Consider the following 18,737-nt stretch of genomic DNA (forward strand, 5'->3'; position numbering starts at 1 on the left):
TGGTGTGTGTGTGTGTGTGTGTGTGTGTGTGTGTGTGTGTGTGTGTGTGTGTGAGAAACCGAGGTGTAAAAACGGGTGGTGTGTGTGTGTGTGTGTGTGTGTGTGTGTGTGTGTGTGTGTGTGTGTGTGTGTGTGTGTGTGGTGTGTGAAAGGCAGAGAAGACGCTAGGAAAGAGATGGAATACATGCTAAGGCTCCAAGAACGCATATTTATAATGAAAGGTGCTGCAACAGCATCTGCGCAGTGACCCGCTCCTAACCTGGGGTACAGCGGGAATGGGAGGCCGTGCAGGCGGAGTGCGGTAACAGCAGAACACCAGCCACTTGTGCAGAAGCCGAGCCCACTGAATTCCCCCTGGCTCCGGAACCAGGCAACAGACCCTGAGGGGATACACTGGCCCTCAGAATCAACAGTTTAATAATAAAGGATCTGGGATCCGATCTCTTTATTATTTTTATTCAGGAGGTGGGGGAAAAGGGCATAGAGTTTAGAAAGCTGCATTTTTTTTTGTCGGTTCTCTGGGGATTATGAGAATGTGACCTGAACAGTTCACGCTGAAAACACCATACAGGGAGGTGAACCTGGGCGTTCTCATGCGGGCAGGGGGCGCGCCTGGCGCGGGACCGCGCGGGCGCGAATGCACCGCCCCCCAGCAACGGCGCATGCGCTGACTCGTCTCCTAGCGAAGCCGCGCAGCTTCGCGGGGCCTGGCTCTTCCAATCGGAGCCCGGCGTCCTCCGAGTGCTTATCCTGGGAGCTGCGGGCTGCGGGCTGCGGCGGCCGGGAGGAAAGGGGCGGGCTGGGGCGGAGCCGGGAGGCTAGTGAAAGTCTGAAGGTCTGCGGAAGATGTCGAGCCTCCGGAAGTGGCCGTTTTAAATATCGTCTCTCTGGGATTCGTGCCCTTGTGTCCTCCTTTGCTATTTGTTCCCCCTTCCTGGGTCCTAGAGTACGTCGGGTTTCAACAGTTTTTGCTCTGACTCCTGCGATCGGCCTGGGTCTCTGAGATTTGAAGCTGCCCCTGGTGTCTAGGGTGTGCGGTCTGGACCACGGGAGCCCCCTGAGGTAATCACAGGGTGTGGGAGCTTTGAGGCGAACGACCTGGGCGGGGAAGTACTGAGAGGAATGGTAGGGGGGCTGCAGTAATGTTATAGGGGATCCCCGAGTTAGTTTGGGGCTGTCCTGGGACTTCGTGTTGCCTGTGGGGACACACCTCCAGCTCTCTGGGCTGGGCCTCTCCGCCCACCTGGAGGAAGATCTCCCTGGAGCATCTTAGCGCGGTACCGCCGCAGTAGTACCCAGAGGACTCGGTAGGGACCGCATCTCCGGACTGCTGGGCTCTTTCTCTCCCGAGAATCATCAGTAAGCCCTTTGAGAGCTTTTTCTTTCTCTCCCGAGAATCAGTAAGTCCTTTGAGACCAAATCTTTTTCATACTTAAAAAAAAAAAAAGCCAGCCACACACTCTATAAATGTTTGATGAACGAAAGTACAGAAAACTATCTTATGTAGTTTCTATTGCTTATCCTCCAGAACTCTAAGAAACAGAAAATTTGGCTGTAAGTTTTTCCGAGGTGGAAAGTTTTCTGCAGAAGTGGAGCCTCCTTTTGACTGTTCTTTATTCTGTTGTGATGTTTATCCTAGGCAAATACATAGTTTTTCACTTTAAGCAGATCTCAAATGATACTGCATGTTTACTTGAGAAGAAATTTCAGCTGGTTTTCAACTCTTCTGAATACATTATGCATTGATGTTTTATAGTTCTCATCATTTTGGAGAAAAGAACCTACCATTTGTCACTTGTTTAATAAAACAGTTAGTGCCTAGTAACAAGAATACAGTGGTAGAGCATGTAACGAACATGGTTTTCCATGAAATGGAGAGGAAACAAAGGTAGTGCCACCTGTGCAGAGGAAAGATGAAGGGACTAGTTTTAGTCTGGAGCTTTCTGTATTAGGTTTGGCACAGACTTAGCTGTGCAACCTCAGGCAAATCACCAAAACTCCTTAGGCATTAGATTCCTTGTCTGTCAGATAAAGTGGATGGACATAGTCTCTGAAGTCCCATTTAATTCTAAAACTCTTCGATTATCTCAGTCCCTTTGTCTTGGTCTCCTTATAATGAAAGAACCAACCACGTCCTTTAAAGGTAAAATTATATATATATATATATATATATATATAAAGTGTGCAGATAGTAATCCCAACACAGATGTGGTTGTTGTTGAAGAAAGCATTGTGTTATGAAACAGGATGGATTTAGGGGTCAGTGAGATGTGGATTTGAATTCAAACCCTCCCACTGAATATCTCTGTAAAACTTATTCAACCACTCCAAGCCTCAGTCCTCAGTGTTCTCTTCTGTGAAAGATACATAATAATCTCATAGGGTTATTGGGAGGATTTGCTCAGATCAGGTATAATTAGTGAAGTATCAGGCATGTAGTAAGTGCTCAATGATAGTAGTTTTTATCTTTTCATCCTCCCTGTCCCTTCCTTTTCCCTGGTATGTACAGCGGTGCAGAGATGAGTACATTCTGGATGACCCACTGGAGGACTCAGATGTGAGGTAGGAGAACTTGTACCAGCAGTGGCTCTGCAGTCTAAAGTAGTATTGTCTTTCTGGCTTGTACTTACTCTCAGTATGTCTAGATCAAACATCTCCTGTCCTCAATTGCCCTATTACCTATTTCCAAAACACTTCTTATTGAAGAGTGATATACATACATCCCCTCATCTCTTTTTTTAAAAATTAAAGTATCATTGATATATAATCTAATGAAGGTTTCACATGAGCAACACTGTGGTTTCAGCATTCACCCATATTATCAAGTCCCCCCCACACCATTGCAAGCATTATCAGCATAGTAAGATGCTACAGAGTCATTACTTGTCCTCTCCGTGTTGTACTGCCTTCCCTGTGACCTGCCTATATTGTGTGTGCTAATTATAGTGCCCTTTAATCCCCTTCACCCTCCCTCCCCACCCACCTGCCCCACCCCCTTCCCTTTGGTATCTGTCTTGGAGTCAGTCTGCTGCTGTTTTGTCCCTTCAGTTTGACTTTGTTGTTATACTCCACAAATGAGTGAAATCATTTGGCGCTTGTCTTTCTCCACCTGGCTTATTTCAGTGAGCATAATACCCTCTAGATCCATCCATGTTGTTGGCAAATGGTAGGATTTGTTTTCTTCTTATGGCTGAATAATAGTCCATTGTGTATATGTACCACATTTTCTTTATCCATTCATCTACTGAACATCCCCTCATGTCTTTTAGTAGGAATGTTGAAAATAGTCCAGCTCCACTAGCAAGAGAAGATTAATATATTAATACACGAACATAAAAAGCTAATTTAAATCACACCTTTCTCCACCATTGCCACAGGATGGCCTGGTTTTGGCCCAAGCCTGTGGAAGTGCCATCTGGATTGAAAATCCACCAGTGGTCTGACTCATCTTTCATTTAGAAGACCCTGCCTTGTAGTTGGTTTGGATGGGGAGAAGAGTGATCTGTCTGCAGCAGGGAGCAGAAGTGATTCCCTGACTGAGCAGGTTTCAACACGCTCACTGACTGGGGCTGAGTTAGGTCTTCAAGGCCAGTTGCAAAGTGCACAGCTGAGCCCTGAAGTCAGGGTTTGAATTTGAAATTTGGGTTTGAATCCAGACTCTCTCACTTACTAGAGATGTGACTTTGGAGCAGGGACTGAGTATCTCTAAGCCCCAGTTTTCTCAGGTATAAGGTAGGGATATCCACAGTATTTGCTTCTTTGGGTTGGTGTAAAGTGAAATGAGATACTCTGTAGATAAAGTTCTTAGCATGATGCTTGGAGAAAGCATGTTTGTTACAGTGGCAGGATGACCGAAGGGAGTGGCTTTGAGGTATCAGTTAATTTGTTCATAGATAATGAAGTACTGAATATTTTCAAATGGAAAGCATTATTCATAGAGTTACACAGATATTGAAGAAGAGAAAGGCTGATATTAATAGCATATCATAAAGAATTTTTAATTACTCATATAGATTAGCCAAAGTATTTATCTTGTGCAGTTTCACAGGGAAGTTTTAAATGAAAATAGGAATATGCATGATGTGGGGACCCTGCAATTTTTTGACTTGGCTTCCTATTCCACTGACGTGTTCATTACTGTATCTACCTGCTTTACTTCCCTTATCATTCCTTCCCTTCTTTACACTCTGGTGGATGAAAAGACAGATTTTGCTACATCTTTTCTGTCATGTTCAATGGCATAAAAACCCTATCATAGTTTAAATTCAGTCGCAGACTTAACTTTGGCTCTTCATTGATTTAGTTTTCTTAAAGTACACAGATGTAGGCCCTTGAACCCTGGTGTCATCAGGAGCTGATATCAGAGAGAGAGAAGAAAATACAGTTCGCTTACTTCAGATAGGATTTTTTTAAATGGTGAATTTAAAATATTGAAATATAATTCACGTAACAAAATTCACTGTTTTAAAGTGTGCGGTTCAATGATTTTTAAGTATATTCACTATGTTGTACAGCAATCACTGCTAACTAACTCCAGAACATTTCCATTACCCTCAAAAAGAAACCTTGTACGTGTTAGCAGTCAGACCAGTTCTGCCTTTCCCTACCCTCTGGCAATCACAAATCATTCTGTTTCTATGGATTTGCCTATTCTGTATATTTATATAGATGGAATCATGTAACATTTGGCCTTTTGGGCTGGCTTCTTTTACTTAGCATACATTTTCAAGGTTCACCCATGTTGTGGCATGTGTCGTTACTCCATTCTGTTTTGTGGTTGAATAATATTTCATATTTTATTTTTCCATTGATCAGTTGATGAACATGTGTTTTTACTTTTCAGCTATTACAAAAAAGTGCTGCTATAAACATTTGTGTACAAGTCATTATCTTAGAGTGTGTCTTAGTGTTAGTTGTGCTGGGTCAATATGCTTAGATACACAGTTCATATTTTCAAAGTGTAGATTAAACTCTTTTTGTATTTCAGGAAAATTTTCCTGAATTACAGTTTTTAGTGTTTGTTTTGTTTTCTTATGCAGAGACTCTTATTATCAGCCTATTGGTTATTCTTTGCTCATAGTCAGTATTGTGTCACTTTCTTGTAAGTTCTTTTGACCTTTACTTCATTTTTTTATTTAAAAATTTTTCCTCTTTTTCATTTCCTGTATGTTTTTTAAGGTGTTTTTTTCTTGTCCTTTCTATTTACTCTTGTGTTCCCTCTAATTTAGTTTTCATTACTGAAAAGATTTTTTTTCTGATTCCTTCTGATCCTTTTCACCTTATTTCTGAGTTTTTCTGATTCTGACTCCAGTGCTTTCATGCCCTAACCCATTTTGTTAATGCCTTTTAGCTCATTTTGCAATAGTGAGAGTTTTAATCTGTTTCTGTCATGCTTTTATTTGTAGGATTCTATTCTGCTCCTTACTCCCTATTTTCTTTTATTAACTTTGTATGGTACTTGATCACACTACTTTTCTGTTGCTTATAGTTATGGAAGATTAGTTTATCTGAACTTTGAGCATAGGGCAAGGTTCAGGAAAGCTTCTCTAACTTAATAGAATTCTGTCTTGCGTTGGTTTTGTTAGTGTTAAAAACTATGGTGGCTTGTTTCTGACATTTTCCAGCCCTGTTGCTTCCTACAGTTTGGTCTGGGCCATCTCTTTACTTTATTTCCCCTCTCCTCAATTTTGATTCTTTCTCCTGCAGTTTTAGTTTGGGTGCCTGTTGAAGATGGGGATCTTGGCAGGTCAATTTTGAGAATTCATGAAGTTGGACAGTACCAACCCTTTCAAGATTTTCCTACTATATGCCTATTTCATGTGCCAACCCGTGGAATGGACAGACTTCTCTTAGTTTCCTCTGCTACTCTCAAAGTGGCCTTGGGAAAGCAGCAGTTTCCATTAGATATCTGTTGGCTCTTTGGGGCATCTTTCAGATGTGGCCTCATTATTTCCCTCTGCTGCCTCCTCTGTAGACACCTCTACTGCTCCCATGCACGTTTTCTGGCTGTTGTTGGCTTGCCCTTACTCATTTGTATTTTGCATTCTTTTTGTTGCAGATGCTGCCCATAATTTTCTAGTTTGTCTTTCTAATTTCTCTAGTTGTCTTAGATAGGATTTGTACAAACTTCCTTATTTAAATTAATAAGGAGATGAAACTATAGAAAAACAAAGAGGCTTTATACAAGATGCAGGCAGGGCTGATGTGAGAACCCATCTTTACATTTAACCTGTCACTCAGCTCCTTTTTTTTTCTTTTTAATACTACAAGAACATTTTCAGTTTTCATATCCATATTAGTTTTTAATTGTTGTATAACAAATTACCACAAACTTAATGGCTTAAAATAGCACCCGTTTATTATTTCCATTTCCATAGGTCAGGAGTCTGGGCACAGGAGTTTCACTAGGCTGTAGTCAAGGCGCTCACTGGCTTGTGTTCTCATTTGGAGGTTTGACTGGAAAGCATCTGCTTCTCAGGTCATTCATGTTGTTGGCAGAATGTATTTTCTATTGGCATCTGTAGGACTGAGGGATTCAGGTTTTACAGGCTGTGGAATGGAGGCTGCCTGCAGTTCCTTGCCATGTGACCCTCTCCCTGGGCAGTTCACAGCATGGCAGTTTGCTTCTTCAAGGTCAGCCAAAGATTTGTCACTTCACTCTGCTGAGATGGAGTCTTATATAATCAAATGCAGTCATAGGAGTGACATCCCCTCACCTTTGCCATGTTCTTTTGGTTAGAAGCAAGCCACGGGTTCTGCCCACAGAAAAGGTGAGGATATTATACAAGAGAGAAACACAAGGAGGGGACCGTCTGCCTGCTACATTATTTGGGTCAGCGATCTGGAAATTGCTCTTGAGCTATAGAAGACACTTTCTAAAAGATCATTCAGTTTGAAGATGTTAGACAGCAAAATAATGCAATGAAAATGATGATTCTCTTTAATTTACCTTTATTGAAACAACTTTATTACGATTTGGTAAACTATCTCTTCCCACAATTCTTTGCCCAAGATAAAAACAAAACAAAACAGAAAACAGTAGGCATTGTTAAGGTCCTAGCTATGTAAATGCTTTTCCTGTGAGGTAAATCAAGGCTCCGTTTGTGCCTGTTGTGAACATATGCACACACATGTGTGTATTTAATCTTTTTCATAAAAATAGAAACACTTGATATAGGTACTTTTGAGCCTTGGCCATTTCTGAAAGAGTTGCTTCTTTCGAGGTTCTAACTCTTTTCCTTCCATTCTGAAGCATTTCTTATGGAATCTGATCACTGGGGGACATGATGACAGGGTGAAAAGATTTTGGCACTCGCTCGTACCTGACTGGCCTTAGACAAGTAATTTAGTCTCTCTGAATCAGTTGAGTTTCCTTAATTGAAGTGAGGGTAATAAACCTCAGTTAAGATAACTTATGATTCAACTGTATGTGTCAATAGTGGCCTTACAGAGAGAGCTTGGGTTTTAGAATCAGTTATGAGTGGGAATCTTGGTCCTGTAACTCTGTGACTTTTGGCAAATTAATTCTAATCTCTGATTCTTAGTTCTGTCTGTTGAAAAGTGGTATAATCTTTACACTGCAGTGTTGTAAGGATCAGTGTTCTGCATGTAAAGTACCAGGTGTGGTGCTTGGCGCTGTAGTAGGTGCTAACTAAATTAATGACAGTGAATGTGTTTGTCTACTAGTATTCCTAAACAGATTTTTAGGTCCCTGGAGAGGTGGAACTCCCCCCCACCCTCACCAACCATCTTTATAAAAATCCCGTCCTCTTTGTCCTGGGTCAAACTATCCTACTATCAGCTACATTAATCACTGACTTTTTTTTTTAAAGATCACTCAGTGTTTGTTTGCAGGAGCCATGAGTCAGTTCTCAGTACTGTGGGTGTGTCTACATCTCAGTTGACTTATTTGAGTCCCTTTTCTTTTAGTGATTTCAAGGTTGTTTATTGTGAGCAGGGACAGAACAGCTTAGTGGGCTTTTTCTTTTTGGTGGTGGTGGGGTGGTTTCTAGATATCCCTACAATTCCACTAAACAATTCTTATTTTATGTCTTTCTCCAGACCAAATCGTCCCAAGTATCACCTATTCCCATCTTTTGTCATGGGTGATATTTTCTCAGATGTTTTGTGTGCAGTGAAAGAAACTGACAGTGACTGATCACTGTACATTTTTAAATCTCAACTAGATGAGGTTGTTGGAGTTCAGGAAACAGGCTCAGAGAGTTTAAGTGACTTGCCTGTGGTCACATATTTATAAGATACTTACTGGAATCGAACTCAGGTCTGAGTTCAAAACTTATGGTCTTTCTTAGTATATTGGACTTCTACTGGGGATGACAAGAGACACTTGTGGGTCTTGACATTTGTGTCTGTTTGGACTTAATTATGGTTTTCTGTGTTAAAAATGTTTACTGGAGACTCCTTCATACTATAGTAAATTAACTTACTTTAAATGGTTGGCTTTTTGTAGCTTGGAGTTATCTCCCATAAAAGAGGGTTCCAGAGAGAAAGCCAGTATCAATGACCAGTATTCTCTTCTTTCCTTCTTCCTCTTCAATCCTTTAGGAGAAGGCCTTTGAAAATTACCACAAGGTCTTTTGTTTGGCCTCTTTGATTTTAACATTTCATTAAAATCCCTCATTTAAGAAAAAGGCTCTGAAGATCCAAAAATGTCCCTGGACTTCACTTTCTTTCAAACTGAATTCTGTTCTCCAGAGATAGGCTCTACCTACTCCTTTTCCAGGTAAAGAATAATTTGTCACTATTTTATTATGATGAATTTTTCATCTGAGAAAATAATCTAATAGTGTTATCTTGTTCATGTAAGAAAGAACATCTTTTTAACATTTTGTCATTTTGGCTTCTAATCTTAAAAAAGAAATAAGACATAATTGCTTTTTTTTTTTCCATTCATCATCACTGCTATCTTTTTTTTTTTTAATTTTATTTTGGTATCATTAATCTACAATTACATGAAGGGCATTATGTTCACTAGGCTCCCCCTCTCACCAAGTCCCCCCCACATACCTGTTCACAGTCACTGTCCATCAACATAGTAAGATGCTGTAAAATCACTACTTGACTTCTCTGGGTTGCACAGCCCTCCCCATGCCCCCCCCCCACACTATACATGTTAATCGTAATGCCCCCTTTCTTTTTTTCCGCCCTTATCCCTCCCTTCCCACCCGTCCTCCCCAGTCCCTTTCCCTTTGGTAACTGTTAGTCTGTTCTTGAGTTCTGTGCTTCTGCTCATAATTGCTTTTTAAAATACAAGTATTTACATGTTTGTTATATAGTAATTCAACAAATCAAGAACAAAACAAAAGTCACTCATAGACTCAGGACTCACATATATAACCTCTATTATATTGTTTACTATTTTTAACAGATTTCAGCCCATCTAGTCTCAGCTTGGATAGTTTTAATCATTAATAAAGAAGTGTATCAAAGAAGCAGTACCGTATTTTGAAAGGGTTGGAAGACTTAACCATGAGTTTAAATGCTCCAAGTAATGCTACTGGTGATACCCAAAGGTAAGCCTCTTGTCTCTTCCTTTAGTTGAGCAATGCTCTTGGTTGCAGGCAGCAGGGAGAAGTGAGTTGGAGGGGCTGATCTTAAGACTTCTCATGTGAAGGTAAGGGAAGTAGAAATTTCATGGGACTGGAGGAATGATGCTTCACGGGAACTGGAACTGAATGTGGAGACTTTGTGCCTCTCTTGTGCTGCTTTGTTATCTCATCCATATAAAGCAAAGTGTACTTACTGCCATCCCAAGAGATTGCTTGTTGTTTTGCACTTGTCTAACTCTTCTTGTAGTTCTGCTTATTCACATTGCTGTGTGGTTATTACTTGGCCTGCCATAATGTTTATGGTTCTAATTCCTTTTCTTTTCTCATTGTCCCCCCTCTAGTTCACAACTGTTCTTCTAGTTGTAGCTCCTATTGCTTGCTGACTGCTCCTTTACTTGGACTTTACCTGCCAAGATGGCTGTTGCTCATCTTTTTTTTGACCATTGATATCTGCCTTTGGGTGAGGTCCTTACCTTGGGTTTATTCAGCTCTAATGTGGAATAATAAAAACTCTGAGTTTATATATAAAACTGAGTCCTTTCAGAGAGGGTAACCCAAAATGTGGTTTATAAGAAATAAATACAGAAATGGAAAGTGTTTAGAAACTTTTATAATCAGATAACAGAGTATTTTCTATTTGTTGAGTCTAATAGTAAAACACTTGTGGTTGTATTTTACCTGTTTTTAAAATTTCCTTTTTAGTTACCTGTTTTAAATATATTTTACAAAAGCATCATCTGTGGGGGGAATAGTCCTTGCTCAGATTTAGTTGGTGAGGAACTGATCTAGACTGCCTTTTCAGCAAGGATATGTGGGTGGGGCAGGGACCATGACTCATATGAACTTCACCTATAAATAGCATTTGCTATATCAACATTTTCTACCTATCTTTAGAAGCTACCTTAGATCCTTTCTGGAGCAAGGTAGGGAATAAGTGAATAAAATATAAACTTTTTACTTTGCTAAGATTTTTTTCTCAAGGAGGACTTTTTCATTTATCAAATGTTGCAGCAGTTAAGAGTGAGGTCTCAGGTTGTTCTTCACCACCAGGGTGAGGAATATGGTTCAAAAACTGCTGAATAGAGGATCTTCAAGGTCCCTTCATGCACTGATATCCTACTTTATATAAGTACATATACATTTATATATGTATATTGTAATGCAAATAATGCCTGTGTTTTTAGAAAAATTAAAAATGAACAGAACAATAGAACTACTTATAATTATACCACTTAGAGTTAACTACTGATAATACTTTGGTATATATTTGTCCAGATCTTTTCTTATGAACATATAAATACATATCTTAAAAATCAGAATTTTTCACTTTTGGGGGGAATATCTTACTGTATCTGTCATAATTTTTAATGAAGTTAAATTCTTCAGAATTTTAGACTCTGAATAAGTGAAATTATTTAAGCTCTTCACTTTACCGCTAATCTACTTTCTGTTTCTATAGATTGCTTTTTCTGAGCAATTCATATAAGTGGAATCATACAATATGTGTTCTTTTGTGTCTGGTGTATTTCATCAGGCATGTTTTCAGGTGTATCCTGTTGTAACATGTACCAGTACTTTGTTTCTTTTTACTGCTGAATAGTATTCCATTGTAAGGATATACTACATGTCGGTTACCCACTCACCAGTTGATGGAAATTTGTGTTGTTTCCACTTTTTGGCTATTATGGATCATGCTGCTATGAACATTTGTTTGCAAGTCTTTATATGGACATGATTTCATTTTTCTTGGGTACATTCTTAGGAACAGCATACTTTCATCATATGGTAAATTTATGTGAAAACTTTTAAGAAACTGAAAAAATTGTATTCTAACGTGGTTAAATCATTTTACATTTCCACCAGCAACATATGAAGGTTTTAGTTTTTCCACACCCTCACCACCACTTACTATTTTCTGACTTATTGATTGTAGCCATTTTAGTGAGTGTGAAGCTATATGTCATGGTGATTTTAATTTGTATTTTCCTAATGAGTGATAATGTTGAGCATCTTTTCATGTGCTCTTTTGGTCATTTGTATATCTCCCTTGGCAAAAAGCCTGTTCAGATCTTTTGCCCATTTAAAAATTGGGTTATTTTTCTCTTTATTACTGAGAGTTCTTTATACATTCTGGATACAAGTCATTTATCAGATATATAATATGTAAATATTTTCTCCCATTTGTTGGCTTGACTTTACATTTTCTTAATAATGTTTTTGATGTACAAATTTTTTTTTATTTTGGTATCATTAATCTACAATTACATGAGGACCATTATGTTTACTAGGCTCTCCCCTTCACCAAGTTACCCCTACATACCCCATTAGTCACTGTCCATCAGCGCAGTGAGATGCTATAAAATCACCACTTGTCTTCTCTGTGTTGCACAGTCCTCCCCGTGCCTCCCCCCCATTATACATGCTAATTGTAAAGCCCTCTTTCTTCTTCCCCCCACTTCTCCTTCCCTTCCCACCCATCCTCCCTAGTCCCTTTCCCTTTGATAACTGTTAGTCCATTCTTGGGTTCTGTGATTCTGCTGCTGTTTTGTTCCTTCAGTTTTTCCTTTGTTCTTATACTCCACAGATGAGTGAAATCATTTGGTACTTGTCTTTCTCCACCAGGCTTATTTCACTGAGCATAATACCCTCTAGCTCCATCCATGTTGTTGCAAATGGTAGGATTTGTTTTCTTCTTGTGGCCGAATAATATTCCATTGTGTATATGTACCACATCTTCTTTATCCATTCATCTACTGATGGACACTTAGGTTGCTTCCATTTCTTGGCTATTGTAAATAGTGCTGCGATAAACATAGGGGTGCATATGTCTTTTTCAAACTGGTCTCCTGCATTCTTAGGGTAAATTCCTAGAGGTGGAATTCCTGAGTCAAATGGTATTTCTATTTTGAGCTTTTTGAGGAACCTCCATACTGCTTTCCACAATGGTTGAACTAATTTACATTCCCACCAACAGTGTAGAAGGGTTGCCCTTTCTCCACAACCTTGCCAACATTTGTTGTTGTTTGTCTTTTGGATGGCAGTGATCCTTACTGGTGTGAGGTGATATCTCATTGTGGTTTTAATTAGCATTTCTCTGATGACAAGCCATGTGGAGCATCTTTTCATGTGCCTGTTGGCCATCTGAATTTCTTCTTTGGAGAACTGTCTGTTCAGCTCCTCTGCCCATTTTTTAATGGGATTGTTCACTTTTTGTTTGTTGAGGTGCATGAGCTCTTTATATATTTTGGATGTCAACCCTTTATTGTATCTGTCATTTATGAATATATTCTCCTATACTGTAGAATACCTTTTTGCTCTATTGATGGTGTCCTATGCTTTACAGAAGCTTTTCAGCTTGATGTAGTCCCACTTGTTCATTTTTGCTTTTGTTTCCCTTGCCTGAGAGGATATGTTCATGAAGAAGTTGCTCATGTTTATGTCCAAGAGATTTTTGCCTGTTTTTTTCTAAGAGTTTTATGGTTTCATGGCTCACATTCAGGTCTTTGATCCATTTCGAATTTTTGTGTATGGGGTTAGGCAATGATCCAGTTTCATTCTCTTACATGTAGCTGTCCAGTTTTGCCAGCACCATCTGTTGAAGAGACTGTCATTTCCCCATTGTATGTCCATGGCTCCTTTATCGTATATTAATTGACCATATATGTTTGGGTTAATGTCTGGGATCTCTATTCTGTTCCACTGGTCTGTGGCTCCGTTCTTGTGCCAGTACCAAACTGTCTTGATTACTGTGGCTTTGTAGTAGAGCTTGAAGTTGGGGAGCGAGATCCCCCCCTCTTTATTCTTCCTTCTCAGGATTGCTTTGGCTATTCGGGGTCTTTGGTGGTTCCATATGAATTTTAGAACTATTTGTTCCAGGTCATTGAAGAATGTTGTTGGTAATTTGATAGGGATTGCATTAAATCTGTAGATTGCTTTGGGCAGGATGGCCATTTTGACTATATTAATTCTTCCTAGCCAAGAGCATGGGGTGAGTTTCCATTTGTTAATGTCCTCTTTAATTTCTCTTAAGAATGTCTTATAGTTTTCGGGGTATAGGTCTTTCACTTCCTTGGTTAGGTTTATTCCTAGGTATTTTATCCTTTTTGATGCAATTGTGAATGGAATTGTTTTCCTGGTTTCTCTTTCTATTAGTTCATTGTTAGCGTATAGGAAAGCCTCAGATTTCTGTGTATTAATTTTGTGTCCTACAACCTCGCTATATTCCAATATCAGTTCTAGTAGTTTTGGAGTGGAGTCTTTAGGGTTTTTTTATGTACAATATCATGTTGTCTGCAAATATTGACAGTTTGATGAAGTACAAATATTTAAAATTTTTATGAAGTCCAATTCTTTTCCTCTATGGATTGTGCTTTTCATTTCATATCTAAGAAATCTTTGCCTAACTTAAGGTCATGACTTTTCTCCTATGTTTTCTTCTATAAATTGTATAATTTTATATAATATAATTTTCTTATATTTAGGTCTGTGTTCCATTTTGAGTTACTTTTTAATTTATATTTTGTGGTAAGGGTTTAAATTAGTATTTTGCATGTGGATATCCAGTTGTTTCAATACCATTTTTTGATAAGGCTATTCTTTCCACATTGAATTGCCTTGACACCTTTGTTGAAAATTGATTGACCTTATATGTATGAGTTTATTTCTTGGAGCTTAATTCTGGTACACTGATGTACTTGTCTATTCTTAATTCAATTCCACAGATTTGATTACTGTAGCTTTATAGTAAGTTTTGTAATTAGGAAAGAAAAGTCTTCCAATTTACTCTTCTTCAAGACTGTTTTGGTGATTCTGAGTCCTTTGCTCATCCTTATAAATTTTAGAGTCAGCTTGTCAATTTCTGTGAAATACACCTGGGATTTTGGTAGAAATTATGTTGAATATATAGATCAATTTAGGGAGAATTGCCATCTTTATAATTTTGAATCTTCTAATACCTGATGTCAATGTAGACTGTCTTTACATTTATTTAGGTCTTCAATTTCTTTCAACAATTTTTATTATCCAGTGTAGAAGTTTTACTTCTTTTGTTAAATTTAATCCTAAATCTATTTTATTTATTTTTTAATGCTGTTGTAAGTGGAATTATCTTCTTAATTTTGTTTTTGGATTGTTCATTGTTAATATGTAGGAATATAATTAATTTTTGTATCTTGATCTTAAATTCCATGACCTTGCTGAATTCATCTTTTTGTTTCTTGATGGATTTCTTAGAATATTCTCATAAGGTCATGTTCTTTGTGATTAAAGACAACTTTACTTCTTCTCAACTAATATATATGCCTTATTATTATTATTTTTTGACCACACTGTCTAGAACCTCCAATACAGTCTTGAATAGAAGTATTCATAGCAGACATCTTTGTTTTGTTCCAAGTCTTAGGAGAGGCTTTCAGTCTTTCATTACTAAGTGTGATGCTAGTTCCAGGTTTTTCATAGATGTCCTTCATCAGTTTGAGGAAATTTCCTTGTATTCCTTGTTTGTTGGGAGTTTTTATCATGAATGTTGGATTTGGTCAAATGCTTTCTGTGTATCTAATGAAACGATCATGTAATTTTTGTCCTTTATTTTAGTAAAATACTGTATCAATTGATTTTCAGATGTTATACCAATTTTCTCTTTGGGAATAAATCCCATTTGGTCATAGTGTGTAACCTTTTAAGATGTTTCTGGATTTAGTTTGCTAATGTTTTGTTGAGGATTTTTTGCATCTCTATTCTGAGGGATTAGGGCTATACTTTTTCTTTTACTGTTTGTCTTGTTTGTTATTAGGTAATGCTGTAATCATAGAATGAGTTGTGAAGTGTTTCCTTCTTTTCTTATGTGAGGATTGGTATTATTTCTTCTTTAAAGGTTTGGCAGGATTTGCTAGTGATGACATCTGGACTTGGGCTTTCTTTCTGGTTAAATTTTAAAAATCATTTTAATATCCTTACCTGTTATAAGTCTATTCAGAATTTATTTCTTTTTGAGGCAGTTTTGGTAATTTCTGCCTTTCTGGGAATTTGTCCATTTTATCTAAATTATCTAATTTCTTGGCTTAAAGTTCATAGTATTTATTATATTCATTCTAGGTTGGTAATATCATGTCTTCTTTCATTCTTAATTTTTATAATTTGAATTATTTTCCTTTTTTCTTTGTCAGTCTAGCCAAATGGTAACCTTTCTGTTGATCTTTTTAAAGAACCAAGTTTTGGTTTCATTGATTCTATTGTGTTTAGTCTTATTAAAAAAAATTAAAGCTAGTTATGTACATTATTTAAATAATATAATTGCTTTACAAGGCTAATCTACTGTTGTTACAAAAAGTAACAGTACTAATTTTCTTGAGACAAATTGCTTTCTTAAACCCTAGAAATAACCATTTTCAACTCTCTGAGACGATTTTTAAAATCTATATCTTTTAAAGGTATTTTTCTATTTCTATTTTATTTTCCAGGTTTATGCATTGTGTATTGACTTCCCACTGCAGAATATCATCATTTAGTTTTAATTGCTTGTGTCTGTTTTATGTAGTTTATGCCAGGGTTCTTGTTTGTGGAGTTGAAGAATGAATTTCGCAAACACCCAAGGTAGGAGAGCCAGGGAGAGGCTTTTATTTAGAGATACATGCCCACAGCAGCTCAGGGGATTAACCTGGAGGCTGCTCCCCATATGTGGGTAACCGACACAGGCAGTGGATTAGGGCAAGTTGACCAGCAAGCAGGAAGGGACTTTGTTCTCCCAGCTGACACATGCGCTACCTGCCTACAACTACCTCTATCGCCATGAAAAGGCAGAAGAATTTGGTCCAGTCAAGAATCACCCGGACAACCCCTGAGAGAGAGAGCCTGGGGAGATAGATATAACCAATCTTCCTGAAAAAGAATTCAAAATAAAGGTCATAACCATGCTGATGGACCTGCAAAGAAATATGAAAGAGGTAAGGGATGAAGTCAGAGGGAGATAACAGAAATGAAACAATTTCTGGAAGAACTTAAGAGCAGACTGGATGAGGTACAAGAGACTGTTAATGGAATAGAAATCAAAGAACAGAAATACAGAGAAGCTGAGGCAGGGAGAGATAAAAGGATATCCAGGAATGAAAGAATATTAAGAGAACTGTGTGACCAATCCAAACAGAACAATATCCACATTAGGAGTACCAGATGAAGAAGAGAGAGAAAAAGGGATAGAAAGTGTCTTTTTTTTTTGAGAGGGCATCTCTCATATTTATTGATCATATGGTTGTTAACAACAATAAAATTCTGTATAGGGGACTCAATGCACAATCATTAATCAACCCCAAGCCTAATTCTCATCAGTCTCCAATCTTCTGAAGCATAACGAACAAGTTTTTACATGGTGAACAAGTTCTTACATAGTGAATAAGTTCTTACATGGTGAACAGTGCAAGGGCAGTCATCACAGAAACTTTCGGTTTTGATCACCCATCATGAACTATAAACAATCAGGTCAATTATGATTATTCGTTTGATTTTTATACTTGATTTATATGTGAATCCCACATTTCTCCCTTATTATTATTATTATTTTTAATAAAATGCTGAAGTGGTAGGTAGATGCAAGATAAAGGTAGAAAACATAGTTTAGTGCTGTAAGAGGGCAAATGTAGATGATCAGGTGTGTGCCTATAGACTAAGTATTAATCCAAGCTAGACAAGGGCAACAAAACATCCACGTATGCAGAAGATTTCTCTCAGAACAGGGGGGGTGAGGTTCTAAGCCTCACCTCTGTTGATCCCCAATTTCTCACCTGATGGCCCCCCTGCGACTGTGGATAGAAAGTGTCTTTGAAGAAATAGTTGATGAAAACTTTCCCAAACCGGGGGAGGAAATAGTCCCTCAGATCATGGAAGCCCACAGATCTCCCAACACAAGGGACCCAAGGATGACAACACCAAGACATATAATAATTAAGATAGCAAAGATCAAAGACAAGAACAGAGTATTAAAGGCAGCCAGAGAGAGAAAAAAGATCACCTACAAAGGAAAACCCATCAGGCTATCATCAGATTTCTCAACAGAAATTTTACAGGACAGAAGAAAATGGCATGATATATTTAATGCAATGAAACAGAAGGGCCTTGAACCAAAAATACTGTATCCAGCACCATTATCATTAAATATGAAGGAGAGATTAAACAATTTCTAGACAAGCAAAAGTCTAGGGAATTTGCCTCCCACAAACCACCTCTACAGGGTATTTTAAAGGAACTGCTCTAGATGGAAGCACTCCTAAGGCTGAATAGATGTCACCTGAGAAAATAAAATCAGAGCAAAGAAAGCAGACCAAGCAAATACTAACCAAAGGCAAAAAATAAAATAAACTATTCACAAAAGAGTCAAAGGAAGCACAAAAGAGTACAGAATAAAACACCTAATATATAAAGAATGGAGGAGGAGGAATAAGAAGGGAGAGAAATAAAGAATCATCACACTGTGTTTATAATAGCTTAATAAATAAAAAGGCATCCTCCAGTATGGGAGAATATATTTGTAAATGACATATCTGACAACAGGTTAACATCCAAAATATATAAAGAACTTACATTCCTCAACACGCAAAAAGCAAATAACCCAATTAACAAATGGGCAGAGGATATGAGGAGACAGTTCTCCAAAGAAGAAATTCAGATGGCCAACAGACAGATAAAAAGATGCTCCACATCACTAATCATCAGGGAAATGCAAATTAAAACCACAACGAGATATTACCTCACACCAGTAAGGATCGCCACCATCGAAAAGACTAAGAACCACAAATGCTGGCAAGGATGAGGAGAAAGGGGAACCCTCCTACACTGCTGGTGGGAATGTAAGCTAGTTCAACCATTGTTGAAAGCAATATGGAGGTTCCTTAAAAAACTGAAAATAGAATACCATTTGACCTGGGAATCCCACCCCTTGGTGTTTACCCAAAGAATACAACTTCTCAGATTCAAAGAGACATATGCACCCCTGTGTTTATCGCAGCACTTTTTACAATAGCCAAGATATGGAAGCAACCTAAATGTCCATCAGTAGATGAATGGATAAAGAAGAAGTGGTACATATACACAATGGAATACTACTCAGCCATAAGAAAGAAACAAATCCTACCATTTGCAACAAGATGGATGGAGCTGGAGAATATGCTCAGTGAAATA

General features: G+C 38.1%; 1 protein-coding gene across 5 annotated transcripts in view; it reads left to right on the forward strand.

The window, feature by feature from the left end:
* Positions 1 to 432: 432 nt before the first annotated feature.
* The window catches only part of CCDC171 (coiled-coil domain containing 171), a 369,406-nt gene continuing 351,101 nt past the window's right edge, over positions 433 to 18,737 (forward strand). Inside the window, exons 1-4 of one of the 5 annotated variants that reach the window (XM_057498705.1) lie at positions 433 to 1,062; positions 2,510 to 2,562; positions 8,566 to 8,743; positions 9,389 to 9,533. In XM_057498705.1, the coding sequence (XP_057354688.1) occupies positions 9,490 to 9,533 (44 nt within the window). In that variant the 5' untranslated portion in view covers positions 433 to 1,062; positions 2,510 to 2,562; positions 8,566 to 8,743; positions 9,389 to 9,489. The remainder of the gene's footprint in view (positions 1,063 to 2,509; positions 2,563 to 8,565; positions 8,744 to 9,388; positions 9,534 to 18,737) is intronic. The other 4 variants (XM_057498704.1, XM_057498703.1, XM_057498707.1 and 1 more) reach the window with 4 other exon arrangements.

The sequence above is a fragment of the Manis pentadactyla genome, chromosome 3 (assembly GCF_030020395.1).
Source record: "Manis pentadactyla isolate mManPen7 chromosome 3, mManPen7.hap1, whole genome shotgun sequence".
Lineage (NCBI taxonomy): Eukaryota > Metazoa > Chordata > Mammalia > Pholidota > Manidae > Manis > Manis pentadactyla.